Source organism: Dama dama, chromosome 12 (genome assembly GCF_033118175.1).
Source record: "Dama dama isolate Ldn47 chromosome 12, ASM3311817v1, whole genome shotgun sequence".
NCBI lineage: Eukaryota > Metazoa > Chordata > Mammalia > Artiodactyla > Cervidae > Dama > Dama dama.
Window position 1 is genome coordinate 14,112,545 of NC_083692.1, and position 25,134 is coordinate 14,137,678.

Here is a 25,134-nt window from a genome sequence, read left to right on the forward strand (position 1 = left end):
AAAAAAAAAGATGACAAAACTAAATGAGAGACACCCAGAATCAGCCTGAAAATTCATCATAAGCCTAAAAATTTCCTCATTCTGTCTTTCCGAGGGCATTGGAAGCAAATAACTCCAACTTCACAGAACATATTAGGAAGGAACAAAAGGACAGATGCGCTGCCCATCTCAAGACAGAGGTGTTCCTTTGCTTGGCATTTATACCAAGAGGAGCCACTTCCCACTCATGCCCCATAATGAAAATCATTCGTCCATTAACAGGTTGAGCGATATCAATTTTCCCAGTCAGAGTTGGAAATCAAGCAAAAACTGCCTTCCGCTCAGAACAATCAGTGGCAAGGTAAAAGAAATAGGCAATTGTATCCAGTCTCCCAGCAAGACATTTTTGCCGAATTAAATGACCTCTCTCTCCTCTGAAGTGAAGCCTCTAAATAGAAGTGAGAGACCATTCCCTAGAGTGGGGTTAGCCACAGAATTACCAACCTTTTCCTGAAAAGCCTTTTCTTTTCCTTCTCCACCAAGTCTCTCAACTGAGTTGGTAGAGACGAGAAAGTAGGGATCCAGAAAGCAACAGCGTTTAGATCTCAGCTCCAAGCCTTGCTCAATGAGGGACCCTGGACCAAGCACCCATAATCTTTACAATCAAATTAGCAAGGAGAACAGAATCCACCTCAGAAGTTTGTTGTGAGGATTAAATTAGGAAATATATACAAAGCACTTAACCGCAAAGACATACTTCACAGGCATTCACATTGTTAAGTGCTCAGTAACTGTTATTCTTTATTGTTATTATGATTATAATTGCTGTGGTTATAATGGTTATGGAGATGATGCCTGTGAAGGTCTGAGGAAAGAGAAATAATTGTAAGTGACTAATAAGTGATGACAATGGCTGGGAACCTCAAATCCTACCACAAGGGCAACCCTGAGTCTCTGTGGGACATGTATAGTCAACTGCTTTGGAGATTAATCAGGAAAGTCTTCAATCAATCTGGCCTAATTAGTCTCATTCTTTTCAGAAGGCTCACTTTCTATAGAGCTATAGGATCTTATGTGAGTTTGGGGGATTTTTTTTTTTTAGTTTTCAGTAATTGCAATACTGAGATATGATTGACATTTAACACTGTATAAGCTTAAGATGTACAATAAAATAATTTGATACACATATTGTCATACTGAGTGAAGAAATTCAGACATAAAAGGACAAATATCACATGAGATCATTTATATGTGGAATCTAAAAATAACGGTAAAAATGAACCTATTTATAAAACAGAAATAGAGTCACAGATGTAGAAACTAAACTTATAGGTACCAAGAGGAAAAGTGAAGTGAAAGCCGCTCAGTCATGTCCGACTCTTTGTGACCCCATGGACTATACAGTCCATAGAATTCTCCAGGCCAGAATATTTCACTTCTCCAGGGGATCTTCCCAACCCAGAGATTGAATGCAGGTCTCCTGTGTTGCAGGTTGGATTCTTTACCAGCTGAGCCACAAGGGGAACCCACAAAGGGGAAAAATGGGGGATAAATTGGAGTATTGGGGTTGACATATAAACACTACTACATATAAGAGAGATAACTAATAAGAACCTACTGTATAGCACAGGGAAATCTACACAGTACTCAGTATAGGTCATTACAGTGGCCTAAAGGGAATAGAATCTAAAAATTAGTGGTGTGTATATATGTGTGTATATATATGTGTGTGTGTGTGTGTGTGTATATATATATCTTATGTTTAGAAGGAGGCTAGAAAAATCAAGACTGTCTACTCATTTGGTGCTTTGCTTGGATGCCTTGAATAAGAGAGAAAACATTATTTTAAAAGTAGCTTTGAATAGCTCTCATTGAAATGATTGCCTTGTATTTAGTACCAGCTTCCACTCACTTGCCCTAATGCTTCTTCCTGAGGATAGATGAACCACATTTAAATCCACATCCATAAGACAGTCCTTCAGGTATGAAGACAGCTCTCAACCCATGGGCTCAGGCATCCTTCCCTCAGGTTAAGTGTTTCTGGATCCATCAGTCAACTCGTTTTGACATCAGACTCTTGAGTACACACTGTTTCCTTTCTCATAGCTCAGCTCTAAACATGCTCTAAACTGCCAATTAGTCAGCTAAACATTTAAGTGCTTATCACCCGGAACTGAAGAGAAACATCCCCAGTAACCACATTATCACACAGTGTTGATCATGATGATGTTGATAAATGCAACTTACCCAACATTCTCTGGATGCCAGGCACTGTGCTCAGGGTTTTACAATTATTATCTCAGTCAATACTTACAAGAACCCTATCAAGTAGGTATATTCTCCCCACTCAAAAAATAAGTAAAGTGCAAACAGGGTTAAGGAACTTGCCCGGCATGCCACAGCTAGTGGGAACAGAACTCTAGCTACAGAGTCTACTCTTTCAGCCAATCAATTATACTATAGAGCCGTAATCTCTTTTATTTTCACACCTTTATCAATTCAGTCTCAGAACATATAGGCACATAACTTCTATCCTTCTCAGCTCCATGCTGAGATGAGCATTCTCTCCCACCTTCCCTCAAGCTCCTAATATAAATGCTGAGTAAGACAAAGCACTGGACATTCACCAGAAACTTCCATGTAAGACCCATTCCCCAGGATCCAATTGTTTATTTAAAGAGTTACTCCTTTACTGAATAGCTCTTATATCCAATCCCTTTTCCCCAATCTTGTTGATGAGGATATCACAAAATGTATTGTCAAATACCTTGCTGATATTTAGTAATGCTAGGTCCACAGTACTCTTCTGAGCTTTAAGGATAGCAACAATTTTGAATAATGTTTGTGAGTTTAGTTTTTATGGTTTGTTTTAGTGAATTACTACAGTTCTCTTTTTTCCTTTTGTGGGCTCATATCTTATTTTCATTATGAAATTCAAAATCTTCCTCAGATACCACCGAAGCTCATAAGCCCATAGTGTACAAGATCTACACTTTTTTCCATCTTTTGTTATTAGGAACCGCCTCCATTCTCTACAGTTTCTCAAAAACTATCAACTGGATTTCAAAAATCTTACTTTCAAATTCTCTCTGTATCATTCATCTAAGTCAAGAAATTTAAATTAATGCATGGCAATTAGGTGCTATTTAACAAGCTCTGATATTAAATTTCCTAACTTAATCTTCTCTTGGCCAAAGATCTATTTTCTTATCAGAGAAGACAGGGGATAAAATAGGAATAAGGAATTCTTTTGCATCACTTAGAGGTCTGTTGCAAATGATAGAAAATCTAGCTCAGGCTGGTTTAGATAAAAGAAGGAATGTGTTCAACCATGGCTGGAAAGTCAGGGATGGTCTAGGTGGAACAATGTTTGATCCAGGGCTTCAAAATGTCACCAGAACCTAGTTTCTCCCCATCTTTTAGCTCTGCTTTTCTCCATTCTAGCTTCATTTTTAGTCCCAATGGGGTGGCAAGATGGTGGCCAGAAGCTCAAATTCTATACTAACCCAAGTTGCAGCTCAAAAGAAGGAGAAGTACTTCCTTACAAGAGACAAAGTCCTGAAACTGAACATCTGTCCCTGATACAAACTGGGTTAGGTGTCCAGCTATGAACAAAATAACCACAGCCAGAGGAAAGGAAGTTCCTGACAGACTGGGAGCTCACAAGCTCACCAAGGGAGCTGGGAAAGGAATTGATGACATTAAATCACTGGACAACATAAGGGAGAATAAAAATCAAGAAAGCAGTCATTGAAATAAGGGAAAGTGAGTATCATGTCTCTTAAAAAAAAGTGTTTTCATATCTTCAGTCAGTTCAGGTCAGTTGTTCAGTCGTGTCTGACTCTTTGCAACCCCGTGAACCAGCACGCCAGGGCTCCCTGTCCATCACAAACTCCCGGAGTTTACTCAAGCTCATGCCCATCGAGTCGGTGATGCCATCCAGTCATCTCATCCTCTTTCATCCCCTTCTCTTCCTGCCCCCAATCCCTCCCAGCATCAGGGTCTTTTCCAACGAGTCAACTCTTCGCATGAGGTGGCCAAAGTATTGGAGTTTCAGCTTCAGCATCAGTCCTTCCAATGAACACCCAGGACTGATCTCCTTCAGGATGGACTGGTTGGATCTCCTTGCTTCATATCTTAGTTCTCTACCAATAGCCCATCAATTATAAGGAGCAAACCATCCTTTAACATAATTCTTCCGGCATTAGCAGAAGAGCCTCTCTGTTTGGGACAGCACTGCAGTACTGCGTACCAAAAGGCTCACCCTCTGGATCTCTTTCTCAGCCTCTTACTGCTTTCTTACAGCCACCCTGGGCTAAGTGCTCACAACTTGCCCCTCTGTGACATAAGCCCCACATTCATCATGAATCCCCAGTAGCTCAGGGTTTCATCTCCTCCTCTGTGATGCTGAATGCCGTTCTCTCCCCTGCCCATTTCAGCTTCTGGTAATCCAGAAATTAATCTCTTTTCAGTGAACGTGAAAGTGAAAGTTGTTCAGACTTGTCTGACTCTTTGCGACCCCATGGACTATACACTCCATGGAATTCTCCAGGCCAGAAAGTGGGTAGCCTTTCCCTTCTCCAGGGGATCTTCCCAATGCACAGTTTGAACCCCAGTTTCCTGCATTGCAGGTGGATTCTTTACCAGCTGAGCCACCAGGGAAGCCCAAGAATACTGGAGTGGGTAGCCTATCCCTTCTCCAGGGGATCTTCCTGACCCAGGAATTGAACCGGGGTCTCCTGCATTGCAGGCGGATTCTTTACCAACTGAGCTATCAGGGAAGCCCTAATTCAAGAAGATCCAATTTATTCTCTTTAAAAAAAAATTTTCATTCTTTCTTTTTTTCATTTATTTATTGATTAGTTTTGGCTATACTTGGTCTTCCTTGGTGGGCGCAGCTTTCTCTAGTTGCTGCGAGAGGGGGCTACTCATCCTTGCGGTGTGTGGGCTCTAGGTACGGGCTTAGTACGTGTGGCACACGGGCTTAGTTGCCCTGCAGCACGTGAGATCTTCCTGGAGCAGGAATCGAATCCACGTCCCCTGAATTGGCAGGTGGTTTCTTAGCCACTGGACCACTAGGGAAGTCCAAAACTTTCATTCTTAAACTGAATCACATGACATTGTCAATATTTGGCCTTTTAACCCAGGAAAATGGTCATTTCTATGGTCAACCCAACAGACAGCTCCTGAGACACAGTTTCTCTTCTTTCGTGTCTTCTTCCAGTTTCCCAAATTCTGATTCATGTCTCTACTTCTTTCTACCTTGTTGGGATCTTGATCCTCTCAGTCTCCTTTTTGTATTGGCCCTTCCATTCTGCCAAAGCCTTCTTTCCTCCAAACCCATACCCTGCTTTTCTGCATATTTTCCTAACAGGCGGGAAATAAATTCTGCTTTGCTTTCTATGTTAGAAGGGCTCCACAGTAGGGTATGTTTGGTGTGACAATGAAAACAATCCTCATTACACAGATCAAGACATGGGTGTCCACAGAGGAGTTATGGTTTTCTAATCAGTACCAGAAATGGACCTGGTAGCCAGGTTCTAAGTCAGTTGCTCTTTTTATTAAAGTAATTGGACTCTCCCATCTTCTGCCATCTTTGTTATTATTATTATTAATTGCAGTAACAGCAAAGAGCAGCCAGTGATTCCTTAAACAGATCAGTTTGGTTTCCTTTAATAACATAAATAGTTACATTGGCATTTGCACAGTGCTCTACAGTTTACTAAACACTTCCATTTTTTTTTTTTACCACATTTACCCCCCACATAAAAATGCCTAAAGTATTATCATCTGACAAAAAAAACTGAGTCTGAGAGCAGTCGAGTAGCATGCTAAGAGTCTTGCAGCTGGTAATGAACAAGTCTAGGCAAGACTCAAAACCTGGATTTGTGCTTCCTAAAGCCAACCCTCCTCACATTTCCAACCTCTTCTGACCCTAAGGAAAAGGGAGTTTTTAGGCCCAATGCCATGACCTAAATTTACCTGGTTATGGACAGAACGATTTATCATCACCTGAGAAACCATGAAGGACACCAAAACAAGACCTTGAGAAGCATAAAGTTAAGGAAAATGAGAATGAGGTAGGGGAAATGTATAGGAAGTAAAAAGAGGACAATATGAAAGAAAAACCGGAAGAAAAATTGTGATCACATAATAAAAACATAATAGATAGCAGCAAAAGACAGTGAGACTAGATAAAATAACTATTTTTTTTTCAAAAGCAACAACAAACACATTATCCCAAAGCCCGCAGGTGCTAGCAATTCAAATAAACGTATAGCAATTAACAGAATTAACACCGTCTTAAATAGCTTGGCTCACCAGATGTGGACTCCTATCAGGGTTCTATAAAATGTAAAGTTATCACAGATTAAACCATTAATCATCTGTTCAGAGACTATCTCTGGCTGCAAAATCCCATTCAGTTTTAAATGGCTAATGATCACAAAGGGATGTGGAATGTAATATGCACAATGATGGTCTCCCCAATCCTTTTTCCTTTAAATATGTGTTCATTTTCCCCATTCTCCTGCTTTCCTTCCTCCGCACTAGAGATGCCATGAGAAAGAAGTGAGCTAGACTGGCTGATCTCAGAGGGTTCAGAACTGCAGGAGCTTCCCCTTGGGCAATAGAGAGGCAAATGCAGAAGCAATGTATCAGCGCAGAGGCAACAGCTTGAGGATGGTATAGGAAGGACCAGATCCCACAACACAGCAGACCCCAACACACAGGAGGATGCTGTGATGGGCGTGAGTTGGCTCCCTGGTCCTGATGATAGAGACGCTGACCCTGAAACTCAGCACTGAGCTTAGCTTTCCTCTCCTGCACTGTGCTTCACCCACAAGAGCTCAGTAACGCCAAGGACGGAGGAAAGGACAAACATGTGTCCTGACAGGGAAGGTCACTGGAAAATGAAATGGGAGTCGGAAGGAAGCACTTTTCTGCAGAAACCTGAAGATTCAGAGATACACTCTCCCCGCCCAGGGCTAAAGCCAACAGATTAGCCTTCTGACTGCTCCCCAGTACCCTGGGACAGAAAGACAAATCAAGCAGAAGCAGCAGATGGACTAACCAGTTCTCAGGGAATTTAAAGCCTGATGGATAACCTGTCAATCCATGTCATTCTATTACTCCAGGTCCTTCCATGGCTCCCCATTACCTTAAGTCCAAGGGTAGAGTGTGACTTAGCCCCTAACTAATTCTGCTGATACATCATTGAAACTCCAGATCTTATATTTTGTTCCCGGACATTGGCAAACTTGCCCAGACACCATGATCTGCTCTGTCCCTTGGCCCTTGCTCATGCTGCCCCATCACCCCAGAGGATCACTTTTTTCCTGTTCATTTCTATTTGTCTTCAAGCCTCTTCTTGGGCATCATTGCCTCCAGAGTTTTCCTGAAGTCCATAATAGTCTAAGTTCTTCTCAGTAGCCCCACTGCACCTGGGAATGCCTCTTTTTATGCATTAAATGTTTTTTCTTGAAAATGTATCTGTGTCCCCCACTAAACTGTGAGATCCCCTAAGGTAAGGATTCTGATTCATCTTTGTATCTTAGCACATCCTTGGCATACTGTAGGTTTTCAGCATATACCTGTGGATCCAAACTTCTGATTTTAGAGCTCCATGAGGTCTGCTCATTAATTAACTTATTCAATCCAGACATGCTTACTGAATGCATTATTTTAAGCCGAGAACTCTTCTAGGTGTTTAGTGAAACACCTGTGAACAGATGAGGCCTCTGTCCTCATGGAGCTCACACTTAAATAGAAGGGAAATTGATAGGTGTCAAATAAATTTCCAAAGGCAACAGACTAGGTAAAGACTGAATGTGGATGAGATGGACAATCCCTATTTCAGTGAAAATGAAAGAATTTTAGTAAGGCAAACCTCAGAATAAAGTTGTTCTCCCCCCACACAGTGACTTGGTAATGTGGGAAATACAGACACTGCATGTGCTAATGAATATTCACTTATGCTTACATTTATATTCACAAACTGTTTTTATAAGAATCATTACACAACCCTTAATCATAATTATTGTAGCAAAACATCATTGTATATTTAGGCATGGTTTCACTTGTATGTACATTATTTCATTCATTCTTAAGAACACAACAGACGTCTTATTATCTCCATGTTACGGGTTAGGAAACTGAGGCTCAAGTATGATTAGTGGCTTATTCCAGGCCATACAGGCAATAAGAAAGCTGGAATTCCTAACCAGGTTTTCTGATTTTTAAACTCAGCCTTCTTTTCATTTATACTATGATACCTTCTCAAAGTCTTTTCAATCCTGTTCTTCCCAGAAGGGGTTCTGACCTATTTCTTTTAGCCATGCTGGGCCTTTTTTATGTTAACACTTCTCTCATATCAGATAGCTGGCAGGTTCCTGAAAGATTCAACTATTGCCATGTCAGGATGTTCTTTAATGATTCCAAGAAAGTTGCATAGTCAAGTGTGCCTGAGAGCATTTTTCTAAAGATTTTTTATTTTCTTTACTTACAAGCATGTGATTTCATTTAGCAAATATTTATCAAGAGCCCACTAGGTGCTAAGAACCATTCTAGGAGCTGGGGACATGGCAAAAACAAAAGTAAGACAGACACGTTAAAACACAAAAACACCAAGAGGAACAAGTGTGGATTTTGTGATGTTTAAGTGGATACAAACCTTGAATTGATAACTAGGGTGTGCAAAGTAGAATGCAATAATTGGATCATAACGTGGACCCTCTTGTCATGCTTTTATGCTGATATCAAGTTAGGAGCTGCACACACAGGTGAAATCCACAGTTGCTTTGACTCAAGTGTGGAACCAGAACTTAACTTTGAGTAAAGTAACTGTAGTTTCAAAAATAAAAACAATTTTATGCTACAAAGTATTAATGGTCCAAAAGATAAATCCCATAGGGTCTTCCCCAGGTCCCCATTTTGAAACAAGCAAAATCACATAAAAGCACCCAGCTCAGCTTAAGGCAACATAGAACCACAAATGGCCAGAGATGACAGAAAAGGGAAGAAAGAGATAAAGAACGGAAGAAGAAACTGTAAAATAACTGCAGACTGTCCTAAAGCGGAATAGTTGAAGTGGGTAAGTGGGATTTATCAAGAAGCAAATTCCCAACATAGCTGGGAGCTTTTATTGTTTACTAAACTGTCAAGAAGAAATTCCAAGAACAAGAATTTACTAGACCTGCCCACAGAAAAGTGAATTGTAATGATTAAATGGAAAGAAAGAATATGCTAGGATTTCATTAGACTCAAAATTATCTGTTTAAAATACTCAGTCAAATGAGAAAGCCTCCCAAGTCGCTTAGAAGGACTATCTTATATATGTAAAGGAGAGATGGGGCAAAAATTTAGATTAAGTTCTAGTTTTGCTTACAATTTCCTTCACTGTTTTGGAATTCCTTCTGACTTGATCTGGATTTAAGTTCTGCCTAGCTACTAGCTAAGATATGTGTATATTTGTATTTTCACATAAATAAAATATGTTATTGTTATTTCTGTCATTGACACTGGTTTTCAGAACTGTCTTTAATTTTTAAGCTATTAAGTGCTACTTTTCATACACTTTTGAAGCTGTCTGCTCTCTACATGGAGACAGTGGTGTGTGGGTGTGTGTGTAAATTTTATTTACTTTAGGCTCTCCATGGATAAAATCATCAGATATATCTTCATATTTTTACAAAGATTGTTTCAAAATATTCAGGGGCATCCTTCTTGACTGATAGATTTGCAGTTGGGAAACTGCTTCTTGTCTCAAAAAACATAATTGTGTTGGGGGGGCCAGCAGTGAGGGGGGATGAGTCCTAGAGGCCACCACTAGACCCTGTCCTGGAGAGACTCCAGGCTCAGGGCTGTTTCACTACATTAAGCGGATGCGCTCTGCACCACCCAATGCCACATTCATTCCTGAGCCACCAACGACGAAACAGAACGTGCCCATCTATTTCTGAGGAGAGGGCAATTCCAACGGAGTGTGATTTAACAGTGTTTAAGACTCTTTCAAGGTTCATTAGTCACTGAGAAGTTTACACCTTTATCCTATCCAAATGGGAGTAAATCCCAGGGAAGCAGTGTGCTATGTCTACCGCAATTCCGTCAGGAATGACCTGTGTGGTCCCCGTGGTCAGCAGAAGGCTAGGTCATGTCCAGCGAGAGGAAAACACACTATGCGTTGTCTCCTGTCATTTTTCCTTCAGACCAAGAATAATACAAATCTGTAATTGGATTTCCCCTCCTTTGTCATGCCCCCGTCTTACCCCCTCCTCTCAGTGTACCCATGGTTTATTGCAGGCCCAGCTCAAATATCATTTCTTCTCCAACACTGATGCCCACCTAAAATGTATCTGCTTCCCCTACTCAGTTAGAGCATTTCCTCGTGGCGCTGCACACACAGTGTCCTGAACTGTAACTGTCCCTTAGAGCTTTCATCTCTCTTCCCACATTAGAAATTCTTCAAATATGCAGACCATGGTTTACAAAATGCCTTTATGTTTAGTTATAGCAAAAAAAAAAAAAAGGTACCCAATGGTTATTTGATAAGTGCACCCATTCAATGCATACTTATTATGGACTTGCTCTATGCCACGCGTGACAGACGCAACTCCTGTCTAGACACGGCTCACAGCTGAGTGGTGTGAGTGAATCCATGTGTGATGCTATCTCATATGTGACTGATATGCAACCAATTTCAAGTTACCAGAATAAGAATGAAACATGTGCCCTGAGAGGAGACTCATAACGTGTCACAAGGGATCTTTATCTACAAGAAAGAACACTGTTAGCATCTCAAGGAATTTCCCCAGGGGAATGGTATAGGTATCTTAGGCAATCAAGCTTAGATTAAACAAAAAAAGTGCAGTGTGCTGTGCTGATGACTCTGTTTGCTGAAAGAATCCAGCAAATCAAGTCTGATTCCTTTTGCCTCAACAATTGACCTTAGAGATTGAACTTACACTTGACTCAAGCTCCCTTGCTCTCAGACAGAGGTCTCAATACATCAGCTACAATAGTAATAAATGAGTAATGGCAAAACCCCACTGCTTTCTCACAGCTGCTGCTAGCTCTCCGGGAGGATTAAAAAAAAGGAAAAACCACTTTTCTGGGCCTTAATATCACATTCCGAGAATTTTTCTTCATCTCGAATAATGAGACTCTTGGGAACATCAAGCTCAGCAAAGGTGAAGTAATACATGTGTTATGTTTTAGACAAGACACACAGCTGCTCACACTCTTTTAGCTAAGGCTTCCCGACTTGCCGAGTCAGAAGTCCACAATCAAACTTTACACGGGTCTGTATCCTCGTGACATCAAAGTCCTTTCATCTGAGTTGTTTAATTTCATTTATAAAACACAGCTACCTGTGGGATCAGGTGATTCATTAGTTAAATGATCAAACAGAACCGCAGGGTGTTTAAGTAGCAAACCCACGGTACCTGTAAACGGTTCAAGCTGGGATCAAAACCCGGCGCCTCCACTTCCAAGCCCAGAGTCGTTTCTGCGACAACTTTTGACCTCACAGATCAGAGGACAGATTCAGTCATTGAACCGGGAATTTCATCAGTGCTCAGACAATCAGCATGTGAAACGGGATGGGTGAACTCACCTCTCTAAGGCAGCCCATGAAGTTGTTGCTGACGGGGGAGCCTGGCAAGTCAGCGGTACTCGGGCTTCCTCCCACGTAGAAGAAGTCGTCTGAGCCCAGCATGGTGTAGTCCTCCTGAGTGTAGCCTGTCGTGGTAAGGATCCCATCCACAGAGATGGTCACCTGGCGGAGGGACACAGGGAGAAAAGAAATCCCAACAATGACCTTAAGGTCCTGTCAACGTCCGGGGGCTTGCCCTACCGGTGGCATCACTTTCAGTAAGATTTGGGTGAGGTATTCTTTCTAATTTGGTTCGATTTTGATATGTGCAGCCAAGTTCCATTTTCTGGTCTGCCTCCCTGCGGCCCAAGCCTCCGGCGTTCGCCTGCAGACTCCCGGGAGAGTTTCTCAGAACTGCCAAGCTGAGCGTGAGCGGCTGGCTCTCCCCAATGCCCTCTTCAGTCAGGCTAGAAAATGGAACTCTCCTCAGACGACATCACTTGTCTCGGTTCATTGGTAAAATGATGGCTTATTTTTGAATGATTGTAATTTATGGTGGTCGTGAGAAACAGCAAAGGAGACATTAGACGATGGGGTTTGTTAGGGGGTTGGTCTTTGGTTGTGGATGGTTTTTGTTTCTTTTTTTTCTTTTCTTTTTCTTTTTTTTTTTATTTGTTTCCTTTTGGGCTCACACCACACTGACAGACATGCATTCAGGGAGGGAAGGAAAAGGGTCTTGAGTTTGATGAGTCATGGGTGATACATGCCATGGACTACCCAGGACATCAACCCCTGTCCTCCCTTGACTGCCATCACCACCCCCCAGGAAAGAAATGGCCCAAACCAAAAAAGGCAATGCTAACAAAAAGAAAGGAATGATGAGGCGTAAGAGCCAAAAAATGATAATAATAATGCCCACCAGAAAGAAATAGCACCCATACACCCAACATCCATGAAAGGAGCAGAGGGAGCAGAGAAGAGATGAGGCCCCAAAGCGTGCACACACCATACGCTGACACACCCATGCGAAACTTATCTGGAGCCAAGAGAGAAGGCAGAAGAACAGAAGGGAGGGACGTGGGACCAGGGTGCAGAGAACGAAAGGAAAGAACCAAAATCCACTTCACACCTACATGCGCTAAATCAACTGAAAAGCAAGGCGGAAGTGAGGATAGAAAACACACTCAACACGAAAGGGTCATCGTCCCTGCCAACCACCTCCCTTACCAACAAAAAAAGAAAAGAAAAAGTCCAAACCCAACCCCAAAATATATGAAGGATGAGAGGACAATGAAGAAGGGTGGAGACAAAAAAAAAGAGAGAGAGAAAAGAAAGTGGTGTAGGCTTGATGGCTGGTAGGTTGTTAGTAGCGAGGAGGAAAATGAGGAGACAGGTTCTGATGCTAATGGGGAGTTCACGAGACAGGAACATGCCATGCAGAGTTTGTATGGAGAACACAATTGGCGGAGCTCCCTTTGGCTGAGGTGGGAAGTAAGGAGGAAGAAGGGAAAGGAAGAACACAGGAAGCAGAGTACTTTCCTCCCCAGATCACCTGTGGCATCCACAGCCACACAAAAGGGAATGAAAAAAGGGGGATTCAGGAGTTTGGGGTTGGGGGGGGAGGAAGAAAGTTGGAAGAGTGAGGGGGTAGGAAGACACGGAGAGAAGAAAGTCCTCAACAGAAATCTCAGTTGTCCCTAGTCTGTAACTTGGAAGTTGCAAAATAAGAAAAAACCAAAATGAATTTAGCTAAACAAAGAATATTTCTTTAAAAAAAATTTTTTTTTAGGAAAAAAAAAATAGTGGAGAAAAGGAAACTGTCCCAACCAAAGTCATCCAAATGTTGTCAGGACAGGTCCATCCCCTTCCATTTTCTTTTTAAAGAAAAAGAAAGGCTTGTATTTCATTCAACACCAACAACAAAAAATTCAAAAAAAGAAACAAGTCTAAAGAGGATAAAAGTGGGGTTTGGGGAGGAAGAGAGGGGCAACACACGGCAAACCCAAAAAAAGAGACAATAAGAATGATATCTACCAGACAATGTAGTTTGTTTACCATAGCGTGTCCGATGCCTGAGTGCTTTGCGGAAAAGGGGGAAGAAAGGAAATTAAAAAATTGTGAACAGAACGATTGTTAATTAAAAAAACTAAAAACAAAGATGAGTCGTTAGGGTGTTAGTACATTAGTCGGTTAGTAAAATGACACATTGCATGAATGATCTTGGGTTAGTTTTTCAAAAAAAAGGCACCCGACACAGAAAAAGAGAGTGGGGGAAGACAATGAGACCAGGACTCTATGGAAAACCTTGGCGCCTGGCTCGCAGCCAGGAAAGGAGCTGCAGCCCACGTTGTCATCCGTAACTCCCCACTTCTCCCAAACACCACTCAGACTGGACCTCACCCAGGTCAGAATTAGCATCATACTTACTTTCCAAGGGCTCTTCTGAATGAACACTGCCCCCACGCCCTTCCCACCCTCAGCACATATACAATACACCTCTCCTGAAAGAAAAGACCCCCAAAGTTTGTCATTGAACTTCAGTAAATTGATAAATAGAGCTGAAACACCCATACGTTGGGGATTTTTTATTTTTCACATCTGACTCTGACTACATGCATGGACGATCATGGCTTCCTCCTAGAACAAAAAGAGCTTAGAACATTTCCGGTTCACATCAGGCAAACGAAGACCATACAATGTGGCTCACTCTGTGTTTCCAGAGGTAATTTAAAGATCCACAACTGCTTTGACTTGGGGAGCCTTTGTGAGGCAGGAGGGGAACTTTCTTCTCTTTCCTGCCCTCTTGGGTTAGAGTAACTGTGTGGTTAGAATGTGTTGAAATAGTTCGAGTCTTTCTCATTACCCAATGATGTCATTGTTTGGTTTACTCTGCTGGAATGCCTACTATTGGCATCACGCTCCCCTCATTCCTCCTTAGGAATGCCTTTCAAGCTTTGAAGCAATTTCTTGCATGGGTGGCAGAGAGGACTGGCAAGTTAAATGTGATTACAGAAGCCCTACGATTAGTCTCTTCTTCACAGCTTTCAAATGTTAAATTGCCAGTGCACCCGGAGCTGGGAGGCTGGAGGTAGATAAAGACGGGCAACCTGGCTTTATGCTTCTGGTTTGATTAAAGTGGCATACGGAGGTCAAGAAATTCCTGTGATGGTCATGACCTTGGACTCAAGGCTATGGACCAAAAACCAAACCAAAGCAAAAAAACCCACAAAAACTCCTTACTACCTTGGTGCTAATCCTGGTAATGGTTTGCAACAAATAATCCACATTCCCTCCATCACTCAGAACCCCCAATCAAGTGCCTGCCTTTGGCCCTGTGCGCTAAGTCCACCTCTTTGTGACCTATGAACTGTAGCCTGGCAGGCTCCTCTATCCATGGGGTTCTCCAGGCAATAATACTGGAGTCGGTTGCCATTTCGTCCTCCAGGGAATCTTCCCAGGGATCAAATCTGCATCCTTTATGTCTCCTGTATTGGTTGGTGGGTTCTTTACCACCAGGGGCCACCTGGGAAGCCTGAATTTGGCCCTGAAAACTTAACCTAAAAGCTACTGAGCAAACCAACACTTTCACTGACTGACTTTAACCCCAAAGCAGAACCATGAGTAGATGACCAAGAAGGAAGAAAGGGAAAAAGCTCTGCTCCATTTGGTAAGGAAATTCCAATAAAATTTCCTCAGATCAATCTTTACCACAGAAGCCTTTCACCCTTACCCAAAGAGCAGACATGGCTGCCATCAAATATTCATGAAGTTTAATCGATTAAGTTTAATTGAGATAGACGAGGGCTTCCCACTCCTTCAAACGTATCCTAGGGAACTCAAAAATTGTTTTAAGTGTATTTTATGGGAAAAATAATCCACTTTCTCGACGAGATTCATACTCCCTCTGCCAAGAAATGCCCCCAACACCCTCGGGCCTCACTAGCCTTGTCTCGAGAGCTCTTCTTGGCTGCATGCTTAGGGACAGAGAGAGGCGGTCACCTTCGGACAGCACGCCCGGCCTGTAAGTCGTGCGTGTCCCAGCGAGTCTAGCACCCAGACCACAGATGAGCTCATAACCCTCCTGGAACATGAGGTGCTTTGCATATTTCGCCACCACACGTGGCTGGGGAGGGCTGTAATCAACGTCTCACAAACAGAAATTGGTGTGGGAAGGCTAAGGGGCTTGTCCAAGGGCACGGAGTGGGGCTGGGGCTCAGAGCTTGGGAGAGGAACCCTCCAGTGTGGCTTTCCTCTGCTTATTGAGACTCCAACAGCACAACCCATATTCGAATCACAGGCTGGTCTGTCCCTATTCCAGTGTAAACGACTGAATTAGGGCCCAACTCTATTTGAGAGAAGTGGTTTTAGTAGAAATGAAAGTGAGCCTTTTCTGGCTATTTGAAATCATTCTAGAATGATTTCAAGGGAGCATGTGGGGTGCGAGAGAGATATAGAAGCAGAGCAGCTGGTGAGAAACAGCCGGATTCTGTTCCCCGGGACAGGAGAATCTCCCCCTCCACTGACTGATGCCAGAGGGTGTTACTGTGTCCCGGGCAGTGGAAACCAACAAAAGGTCATATTTTACTTTTTGGTCTAGTTTCTGCAGCTCAAACATTTCAAGCCCTTATACGTTAGCAAATGGACATTTGACTTGGGCTCTCTTGGCAGCTGAGAGGGTCTCTCCTTAAGTACAGGTGGGGAATGATGAGAGAAAACGTCAGCAATCGGATTCTTTGGCCTTGCAGGAGAAATATAAAATGGTGATTAAAAAATGTTCGATCCATGTGTATTAGGATGACTGGGGACTCTAACTCTTATGATTTGGCAACTGCACCATAGATAAAATAGAATAGCCAACCTGGGGCTTCCTTGACATGCTTAAGTGTGGAAATGGGTGTTTCGAAAATTGTACGTTTCTGCTGTGGGTGGGCCTTCTCCATTTATTTAGCATTATGAAGGAGTTACACTTTTATCAAACAGAAAACATATGCAAATACCTGTCAGTTCTTATGCCTTCATGTCCACAGGAGGCATCAAATCAATCATACTGCAGAAGAAAATTTGATAAGCACCTTCTGGAAATTTACATAATGCTTTCTGATTAATAAAGGATGAATGCAGCCCAACTGAGTTTAATGACAAATTCACAAGTAGAAAAACCAAGTGAAAACAGAACCTGGAAAAGGCAGACTCAGGACAGACCTTGACTTTTACAGGAAGTGATTTTAATTGTTTCCTGATGTGGGCTGGTGAAATATTATTATTGTTACTGTTGTTTTATTATTAGTAATTATGAACAGAAAACAACTTCACTCGGCTAAGGTTTTCTGAGAGCGTTGTCACCTGACGGAGTTGCCTGATTAGCATCGGCAAGCGATGGGAGTTCTCAAGCACGTACAGAACCAGGAAAGGCTGCTCCAAAGTTGACTTTTTAATGTGGGTCCTTCCACTTTCCAGGCCTCCTAGTCAACTGAAGAGTCTCGGAGGTAGAGACAGGGGCAATAAAGTAGCAGCAAGGAACAGAGAAACAAAGGAATTCAGAAAGATTCCAGCTAATTCACTCCAAGGCTAGAGGTTAACACAACAACCAAAAGAATAAAATAAAAGTATAAGAAGATTGGTGAGGGGCTGGTAAATCAAAAGGAAGAGAAAAAGAAAGACTTTCTCTGGAAGAAATTAAAATTATGGTATCATGGCAATGGCTAACTTACTTAAAAAACAAAAACATATGTTCAGAGAAGGAGGAAAATCTACCAAGCTATAGAAACAAAATCCTGTCCCTAACTGAATTTAACAATAATACAAGGTACAAATGTAATCAAGAAGATGATTTTAAAAAAAGAAAGCAGAATAAAAGGAAAGTATTTAAAACTTTTATTATCTATACAACTGAATTTTTTTTTTCTTAAATAACAAGCATACATGGAGAATTGAAGTAAGAGGAGAAACATATTTTAATCATTATCCTTGTGAAATTGTAAGGCTGGGAGAAAGCTTGACAAATGCAAACCCATATGGTATCTTTACCCTTTTCCGTGTAACCTAACCCATCACCTACTTCACACTCCCTCCCCAGCCCCCTGAGAGGAGCCTCCAGGCACTCTCTGCCCTCAGCCATTACCTGCCGGAGGTTGCGTGTCACTTTGACATCGTGCCAGGCGTTGTCATTGAATTTTCCATTCACTGGCTCCACAATGGCCTCAAAGGCCCCGGACCCCAGGTTAATGACCAAGGAGACCGCGCCATCCTTCAGAGCCAGGTTGACATAGTCAGCCGACTTGCCCGTGTGCAGGATAAGCCCGTTCCGCTGCCAGGTCTTAAAGGACAGGGTGATTTCATCACTGCTGCTCTGGATCGGGTTCTGAGACAGGTCGTAGCACAGGTACTCTGAGCCTCGGAAAGTGGCCACATTCTCCTCTCGAGCTGCAAGGGAAAGGAAAGGGGAGAGCAGTCAACACTTGACTGGCATGAGCCACGTCTTTGCAAATACCAAAGAGAACACACACATCTACAGGGCACTGCCCCTGCCAGGGGCCTGATGCCAGCACAACACTTCTTTCACCTCTTCCACAGACTTGTGTCTAAGGACCAGGAAAACTAGCAGAGAAGCCGTGTGTTCACACAAGGGCAGAAGACTAAAATGATGATGCAGGAAGGCTTGCTACCTTGCCTTCAAATTTTCCCAGAGAAAAACCTAAAGGGAAAATTCATGCAAAATGGTAAAGTGAGGCTTATGTTGCTTTTGCATCAATATCAGCATTTAAATGCCTGTAAAAGGGCTGGTTTAGAATGGATAATTAACTGTTCTGACAGAGTGTTCTTTAGCTCCCAGTACCTTTTATTGACCAATACATAAAAATCAATTACCCTGAAAGATTTGGCTCTAATTTCTATCCATTGGTAACATGGCTAACTTTGGTTTCCATGGTACAGTCCTGCGCCCAGTGGAACATGACAGGATTTCTAAAAAGGAGGTTGAACCTCAGGAAATGACTGAGCAGATGAGGAAAAGGGAACAGAATGGAATGTGATAATATGCTTTGATATTACACTGGATAGCAATGCCTCCCTTTTACTCCAACAGACTGCTCCCTGAAGCTCTTTGAGATGGCCTGGTCAGACCATCCTATGGAACATCTCTCCACAGGACCAGGGGTCCACACAGCCAACACAGTGTCCCACTGGGACCCAGACTCTCTTTCAGGACCGTATTCTAGACACTGGGGGCCTATAATTTGCTACCCCAAGAGCCCCAAGTGTGTTCCCAGGGCTTGTGCGGGCCTCTTCCCTGGATCAGCTTTCTGAAGGCAAATCATGCCTATCAGTGTGCACGCCTCAGGGTCTGAGGACTAGCCCTGGGGACTATTTGTACAGGTCTACACAAACCTTGGCCACGTGGGTGGAGGAACCCATGTGCATTTATACCAGGCCCCTGTGATGAGCGATGGAGCTAAGGAGGGGTGAAGGCCACAGAGCCAATCTGAGGGGCTAGCTCTGCCTATGCTGATATTTCCCGAAGCAGAACTCCCAGGAATCTGAAAATGCTAAATGTGAACCTGCCTTAACCAAGTTGTTTCGAGGCTCTATTTTCCAAGGTAAGAGGATAGAAAATATTTGATTTAATTATTTGTTGACTTATAACTTAGACACTCAGCATGCACACTTCCATTTGTCCTCCTGTCAGGCAACCCCACTTAGAGTGGATGACTTCCCTGGTGGCCCAGCGGTAAAGAATCTGCCTACCAATGCAAGAGACTAGAGTTCAAAGTCTGGGTGGGGAAGATCTCCTGGAGAAGGTAATGGCAACCTGTTTCAGGATTCTTGCCTGGGAAATCCCATGGACAGACGACCCTGGTAGGCTACAGTTCATGGGCTCATAAAGTGTGGGATACGACTTAGCCACTATACAACAACTTCATATCAGGGTTGGTCAAAAGTACCTCTCAACAAAAGGAAATGAACAATAATACAAATTTAGATATGCAGTTTCCCTTTAAAGAGGGGTGGGGTGGGGTGGGGCTACAAAGTAAAGTTGAGGAAATTCTATTTTTCCTTCTAGACCTAACCAAAGCCAATCCACCTTAACTCAGATCCTTATCGACCATCATAGCCCTTGGTAAGCTCCTTAAGGAAAGTCAAATAAATATTTTCTCATCATGAGGTAAAGGAGTCACTCTCATGATGTGAAGAGATGACGACCCATATACGGTATTAAGTTCATCATAGCATCACCACATCATTAACGTGACCCTCAACGTCACACTCCAAAGAATGAAAGAAGAGATTAAGTGTGTCCTATATCTTCCAGAGGGCCTCAGGGATATGTACACACCTGCACATTTCTGTTTGCACACACACTGCTATAAGCAAAAGGGACTTGTCCACCTCTAAGTGACCACGGTGTTGCTTACATATGTAAGTAGTGAGAACTACTCAGCACGTAACCCATGCCAGATGTATTTTACCAAAATGAATCCTCCCAAAATCAGAGTAGATATTTGGCACTATACTACATGTTTGAAACAGGCCCATCCATCCAATGCCCTAGTGCCCTACTTTCATTCTCTCCTTTCCCATTTCTGCAGAAATAGTTTTGTTAGAATTCAATTGGACAAGCTCTTTTGTACAGTAGACCAGAGATGACCCTGATTTACAGCAGAAGATGGCAAATCAAATGCAGGTATCACTGCTAAGCTCTCTTCCTAACAATGCAAATGTACGCACAACCAACTACTACGCCTGTCGTTGGCACCCAACATGGTGTATTAGTGGGTGTCTTCTATAAACATTTAAGTTACACCTGTGTGCCCAGTGAACTGAGATAAATGAGCAAGGAAAGGAGGGCTTCTAAAGAGAAGCCTCAATTATCAAGTACCCTTCAAAGGGGAAAGGCCTGACACAGAAGAGCAAGGCCCCAGGATATTATTTAATGTACTATGTGGTGCTTAATATTTTTTCACATAATTAGACCAAGGAGTCTGTCAAAATAATAAATTTTAGCGCTATAAAAGATTTTAGAGATTGCCTGATTTAAAACAGTCTTTTTTTTTTATTACGGTAGAAACTGATGACTAGGAATAAGTGAGTTGCCCAAAACCAGTTTGTCCTACTCTGGACTTCTGCTGCCTCTAAACTTTTCTCCAAATATCAGTTACCTTTCGCCCTTCATTCTGGATATACCACCTGCTCTTATCTTGCTGCTCAAAGGGAAGGAATGGTTCCACTGAGCCCATGTGTTGATTTACAAACCACCCCAAACCTTGAATAAACTAAGCCAGAGACCTATTCCGCCTACCCCCACATAAATCACACTTCCTCCCAAAAAGAAATGTTTCTCTTTTCCTCCTGGAATCAGTGTATTTAAAATTAAAGAACTTATTTTATGTAGAAGGCCACAGGAGAAAAATGACATCATTAAGAGGCTATCACAGTAAATAAATAAGAAATAAAACCAATGAGAGAAAAAACTATGCAAATCCCACATGTATGTATGCTAATACCCATGCAAATTCATCAATGAGGATTTTATGCATCCTTGAGAGTATATTACTTTGCAAATATCTGCTCAGTGGTAAAGAACCTGGTGGGTCAGAGAGGTGAGTTCAATCCCTGGATCGGGAAGATCCCCTGGAGAAGGAAATGGCAACTCACTCCAGTGTTCTTGCTTGGGAAATCCCATGGACAGAGGAGCCTGGCAGGCGAGAGTCCATGGGGGCCAGAAAGAGTCAGACAGGACTTAGCTGCTAAACAACAACAACAGTGAAAACTGCTACAACAGTTGACAGCCCTCTAACTCCTTTCATTCAATGATGAATTTCCCCAGTTTAACCATTTCTCTGGACTGGAGAAGGCAGTGTCATCCCAGACACCATGTATCTCCTTCATATGCAGTGAACAATAGACCACTGAAAGCTACTTCCTGAATTGTATTCTAGATAAGCAAATCATATCATTTTTAATTCACCGGATCCTTTCCCCTGTACTGTTTACAGGAAGGAGAGGCATTGGCAGTGTGTGACCCAGTCTTCAAAAGAGCAAACAAGGGCTTGCCAGGAGAAAGACTGAGGACCTGGAAGAAATCATTCCTTTGTACACTCTCACAACTGACATTTTTCTCCTAAGAGCCCAAATTGTCTTAATTTCCTTCCAGTGGCTAAAGCTCAAGCACTTTCTTATCACCTTGAAAACCATACTAAGTTGATAGTGAATATAACTAAAAGGTGCAAAACCAAATAGTGACAAATACATTTCTAAGCCAATTCAATTCTCCAAACTCTCCATTAGAAAGATGTAATACTGCCCCCCAAATCTGTTTTCTATAGCGAGTGTTTACACCGAGAAGGAGGTTCAAGAGACAGTGCAGTCACCTTGTACATATTCAGGCTAAATAGGTAGAGAAAATGAATGCAGGGGATTATGTAACACAGCATACAATGGTTTAGTGTAAAGCTACAGCTTGGCAAGAGGGCAGGCGCTGAAATGGCTAATGGACTGTGTAGATTCATTTAGATTATATCACTCCAAAGTTTACAATCAATTGCATAAGTGTTAAAATAAAAATGCTACTCTCACTGCATGAAAAGCAGAGCTCAACCCTGTATGACAACAAATCGTTTGCCCATTACTTCTAAGTGTCCAACTGATTAAACACTAGATGCAATCAAGATAAGTATAACTCAAGGTTTTGAATCAGTTTGTATAGACATATAAACTGATTTTTCAAATGACTTATTAATCCAAGAACTGATATATACACAGCATTATTAGGCATTTACTCAGTTCTGTTTCCTACTCTCTCCCCCCAAAAAATCCAACTGCTGATTTATATATCAATAACTCTATTTCTCTGAGAAATTCCAAAATAGATTAAAATAGTCTTTTTTTCTTTTACTGTGGAACTTAAGAAGTGTAAAGTAATACATATCTCTGTTGAATTGGGCCTGTGGTTACTGATAGCTTGATGTCTTAGGCTGTGAGATTAAGAAATAGGAACTTTATTCTAAATGTCCTGAGGAACCAATGCCTAACTTTACTGAGAGGATGGAGGGTCTGATTTGCATTTTTTAAATATAAGATTATGCAATCCTGCTTCTGTTGCGATGAGCGTGAACTGGGAAGAAATGAGGGCTGAAGGCAGAGAGCCCAGTGAAAAGAAGACAGAACACATTTGAACTCCTTCTTCAAGGGGTGCCTGAAACTGGCTCAACCCGAATGTTGATATAACCCAGTGAGGTTTGCATTTCACTGGACAAGAATGGAAGCAAAAGTTTCTAGAAGGGACAACCTAGACAGAGATTCTAAAAACCTGGAGACCACAGGAAGAAGCCAAAGTTGGGCTACTTTAGATGCAAATGCAGCCGTGGAAAGCCAAGGGCCAGAGGTTAAAATGTGAGGACAAGAACACAGCACTGGGCAAGAAAGGGCTCAGGTGAGAACAGGTCAGGAATGGGTAAAGTGAAAAATGAAAGTGTTAGTTGCTCAGCTGTGTTCGATTCTTTGCGATCCCATGAACTGTAGCCCACCAGACTCCTCTGTCCATGGAATTCTCCAGGCAAGAGCACTGGAGTGGGTTGCCATTGCCTTCTCCAGGGGATCTTCCTGACCCAGGGATCGAACTCAGGTCCCCTGCATTGCAGGTGGATTATTTATCATCTGAGCCACCAGGGAAGCCCAGGAAGGGGTAAAGGGGAATTCTATTCACTATGTTTTAAAATATTATATATTTCGAAATGCTTTCGTAACCGTTCTTTGTATTCCTTTGACAGTCTGGGAGGTTACTTTGCTATGCGTATACCAATGCAAGAAAGAGGGACCCACAGTTTCCATAGGTTATCCAAGGCACTTGGAAGCATTTAGAGCAGTTCTAAAACCTCAGAACTCTGATTCTCATTCCATCACTTTTGCCACCAAAGCCCACCACCACCCTCATCAGGAACTCAAATTCTCAGAGGAGTAGGAGCCTGACCCTGTTATCTGATGTCTTGCAACTGCATGAAGTCCCTTCCATCAAAAGGAAAAACCACTGACAATGACAGGTAAGCGCCACTCAGGCAGCAGGAGCCCAAGCAGGGGATCCAGGAGTGGGGCCAGCTCAACTCAAAATCCCCTGTAGAGGCAGGCTGGAAAAAGCCAGACTGAGATCACACTCTTCACCCTTATCAGAGAAAGAGCCTTAGAAATGAAATATTTAGATACCACTTAGGAGAGCCTGTTAGAATGCCAACACCTCTAGGGTGGGCGTAACCGTTGGGCCCGAGCAGAACACCTGTGGTGCTCTAGAAAAGGAAGCAGGAGCAAGCTTCCTGAGGACAGGTTCCAGAGACACAGGCAAAACTGTTCTCCTCTTTTACCTGCACCCCAGTGTTCACCAGAAAGGGCTTCCCTGCTGGCTCAGAGGGTAAAGCATCTGCCTGCAGTGCAGGAGACCGAGGTTTGATCTCTGGGTCGGGTAGGTCCCCTAGAGAAGGAAATGGCAACCCACTCCAGTATTCTTGCCTGGAAAATCCCATGGACGGAGGAGCCTGGTAGGCTACATTCCATGGGGTCGCAAAGAGTTGGACATGACTGAGCGACTTCACTTTACTTTTCAGTGCTCACCAAAGTACTGTGTACAATAGCCAAGACATGGATGCAACCTAGGTGTCCACTGATAGAAGAATAGGTAAAGATGTGGTACGTATATACAATGGAATACTATGCATCCATTAAAGAGAATGAAATAATGCCACTTGCAGAAACATGGGTGGATCTAGAGAGTGTCATACTGAGTGAAGTCAGACAGAGAAGGAGAAATATTGCATGGCATCCCTTATATGTGGAATCTAAAATGAAATGATACAAATGAACTTACAAAATAGAAACAGATTCACAATGATTGCTGGGGGGTGGGGGAAGGTTGGGGAAAATGGATAGTTAGGGAGTTTGGACAGGTACACACTGCTATATTTTAATATGGATAACCAACAAGGTCCCTACTATACAGCCATGGAACTCGGCTCAGTGGTATGTGGTAGCCTGGATGATAGGAGGGGAGTTTGGGGGGGAAGAATGGATACAGATATATGTATGTCTGAGTCCCTTTGCTGTTCCCTTGAAACTATCACAACATTATTTATCAGCTGTACCCCAAAATAAAATAAAAGGTTTTTCAAAAAAAAAAAAAAAAAACCCTGCTCTCATCTTTGAATTATTCATCCTTCAATAAACCTCTGCGGCAGCATGGTACTTTATTCTGCACTGATGCAAAGATAACCCCAGCTGGCCATCCTGGCCTGGCCCACCCTGGAGCTAATGAGCCTCAAAACACAATATGAGCTGTTGCTGCCCTCCCTGGCAGACAAAGGGAGGTGGTCCTGAGGCTGACATGCTGACTCCATTCCTCTGATCCACAGATTCAGCAGGGTTTTGTCTCTCCTCTCGGGGTGCAGTTGCAATGAGAGGTTTCAGGGTCTTATGTTGTAAACTAGCACATCACCCAATTCTCCCCAAGCAAAGAAGCCCTGAGGAGGATGGGAGATGCACAAGCCCAAGGTAGGGGGGTACAGAAAGCAGAAATAAACTTCTTG

At 42.6% G+C, this 25,134-nt stretch overlaps 1 protein-coding gene across 4 annotated transcripts in view; it reads right to left on the reverse strand.

Annotated features, from left to right (window-relative positions):
• Nucleotides 1-25,134, reverse strand: part of NRXN3 (neurexin 3) — a 1,693,692-nt gene that overhangs the window by 1,260,491 nt on the left and 408,067 nt on the right. Inside the window, exons 5-7 of one of the 4 annotated variants that reach the window (XM_061156509.1) lie at nucleotides 17,691-17,992; nucleotides 13,625-13,648; nucleotides 11,591-11,752 (exon numbers count right to left, since the gene is read on the reverse strand). In XM_061156509.1, the coding sequence (XP_061012492.1) occupies nucleotides 11,591-11,752; nucleotides 13,625-13,648; nucleotides 17,691-17,992 (488 nt within the window). Of the gene's footprint in view, nucleotides 1-11,590; nucleotides 11,753-13,624; nucleotides 13,649-17,690; nucleotides 17,993-25,134 lie in introns of those variants that run through there. The other 3 variants (XM_061156511.1, XM_061156510.1, XM_061156512.1) reach the window with 3 other exon arrangements.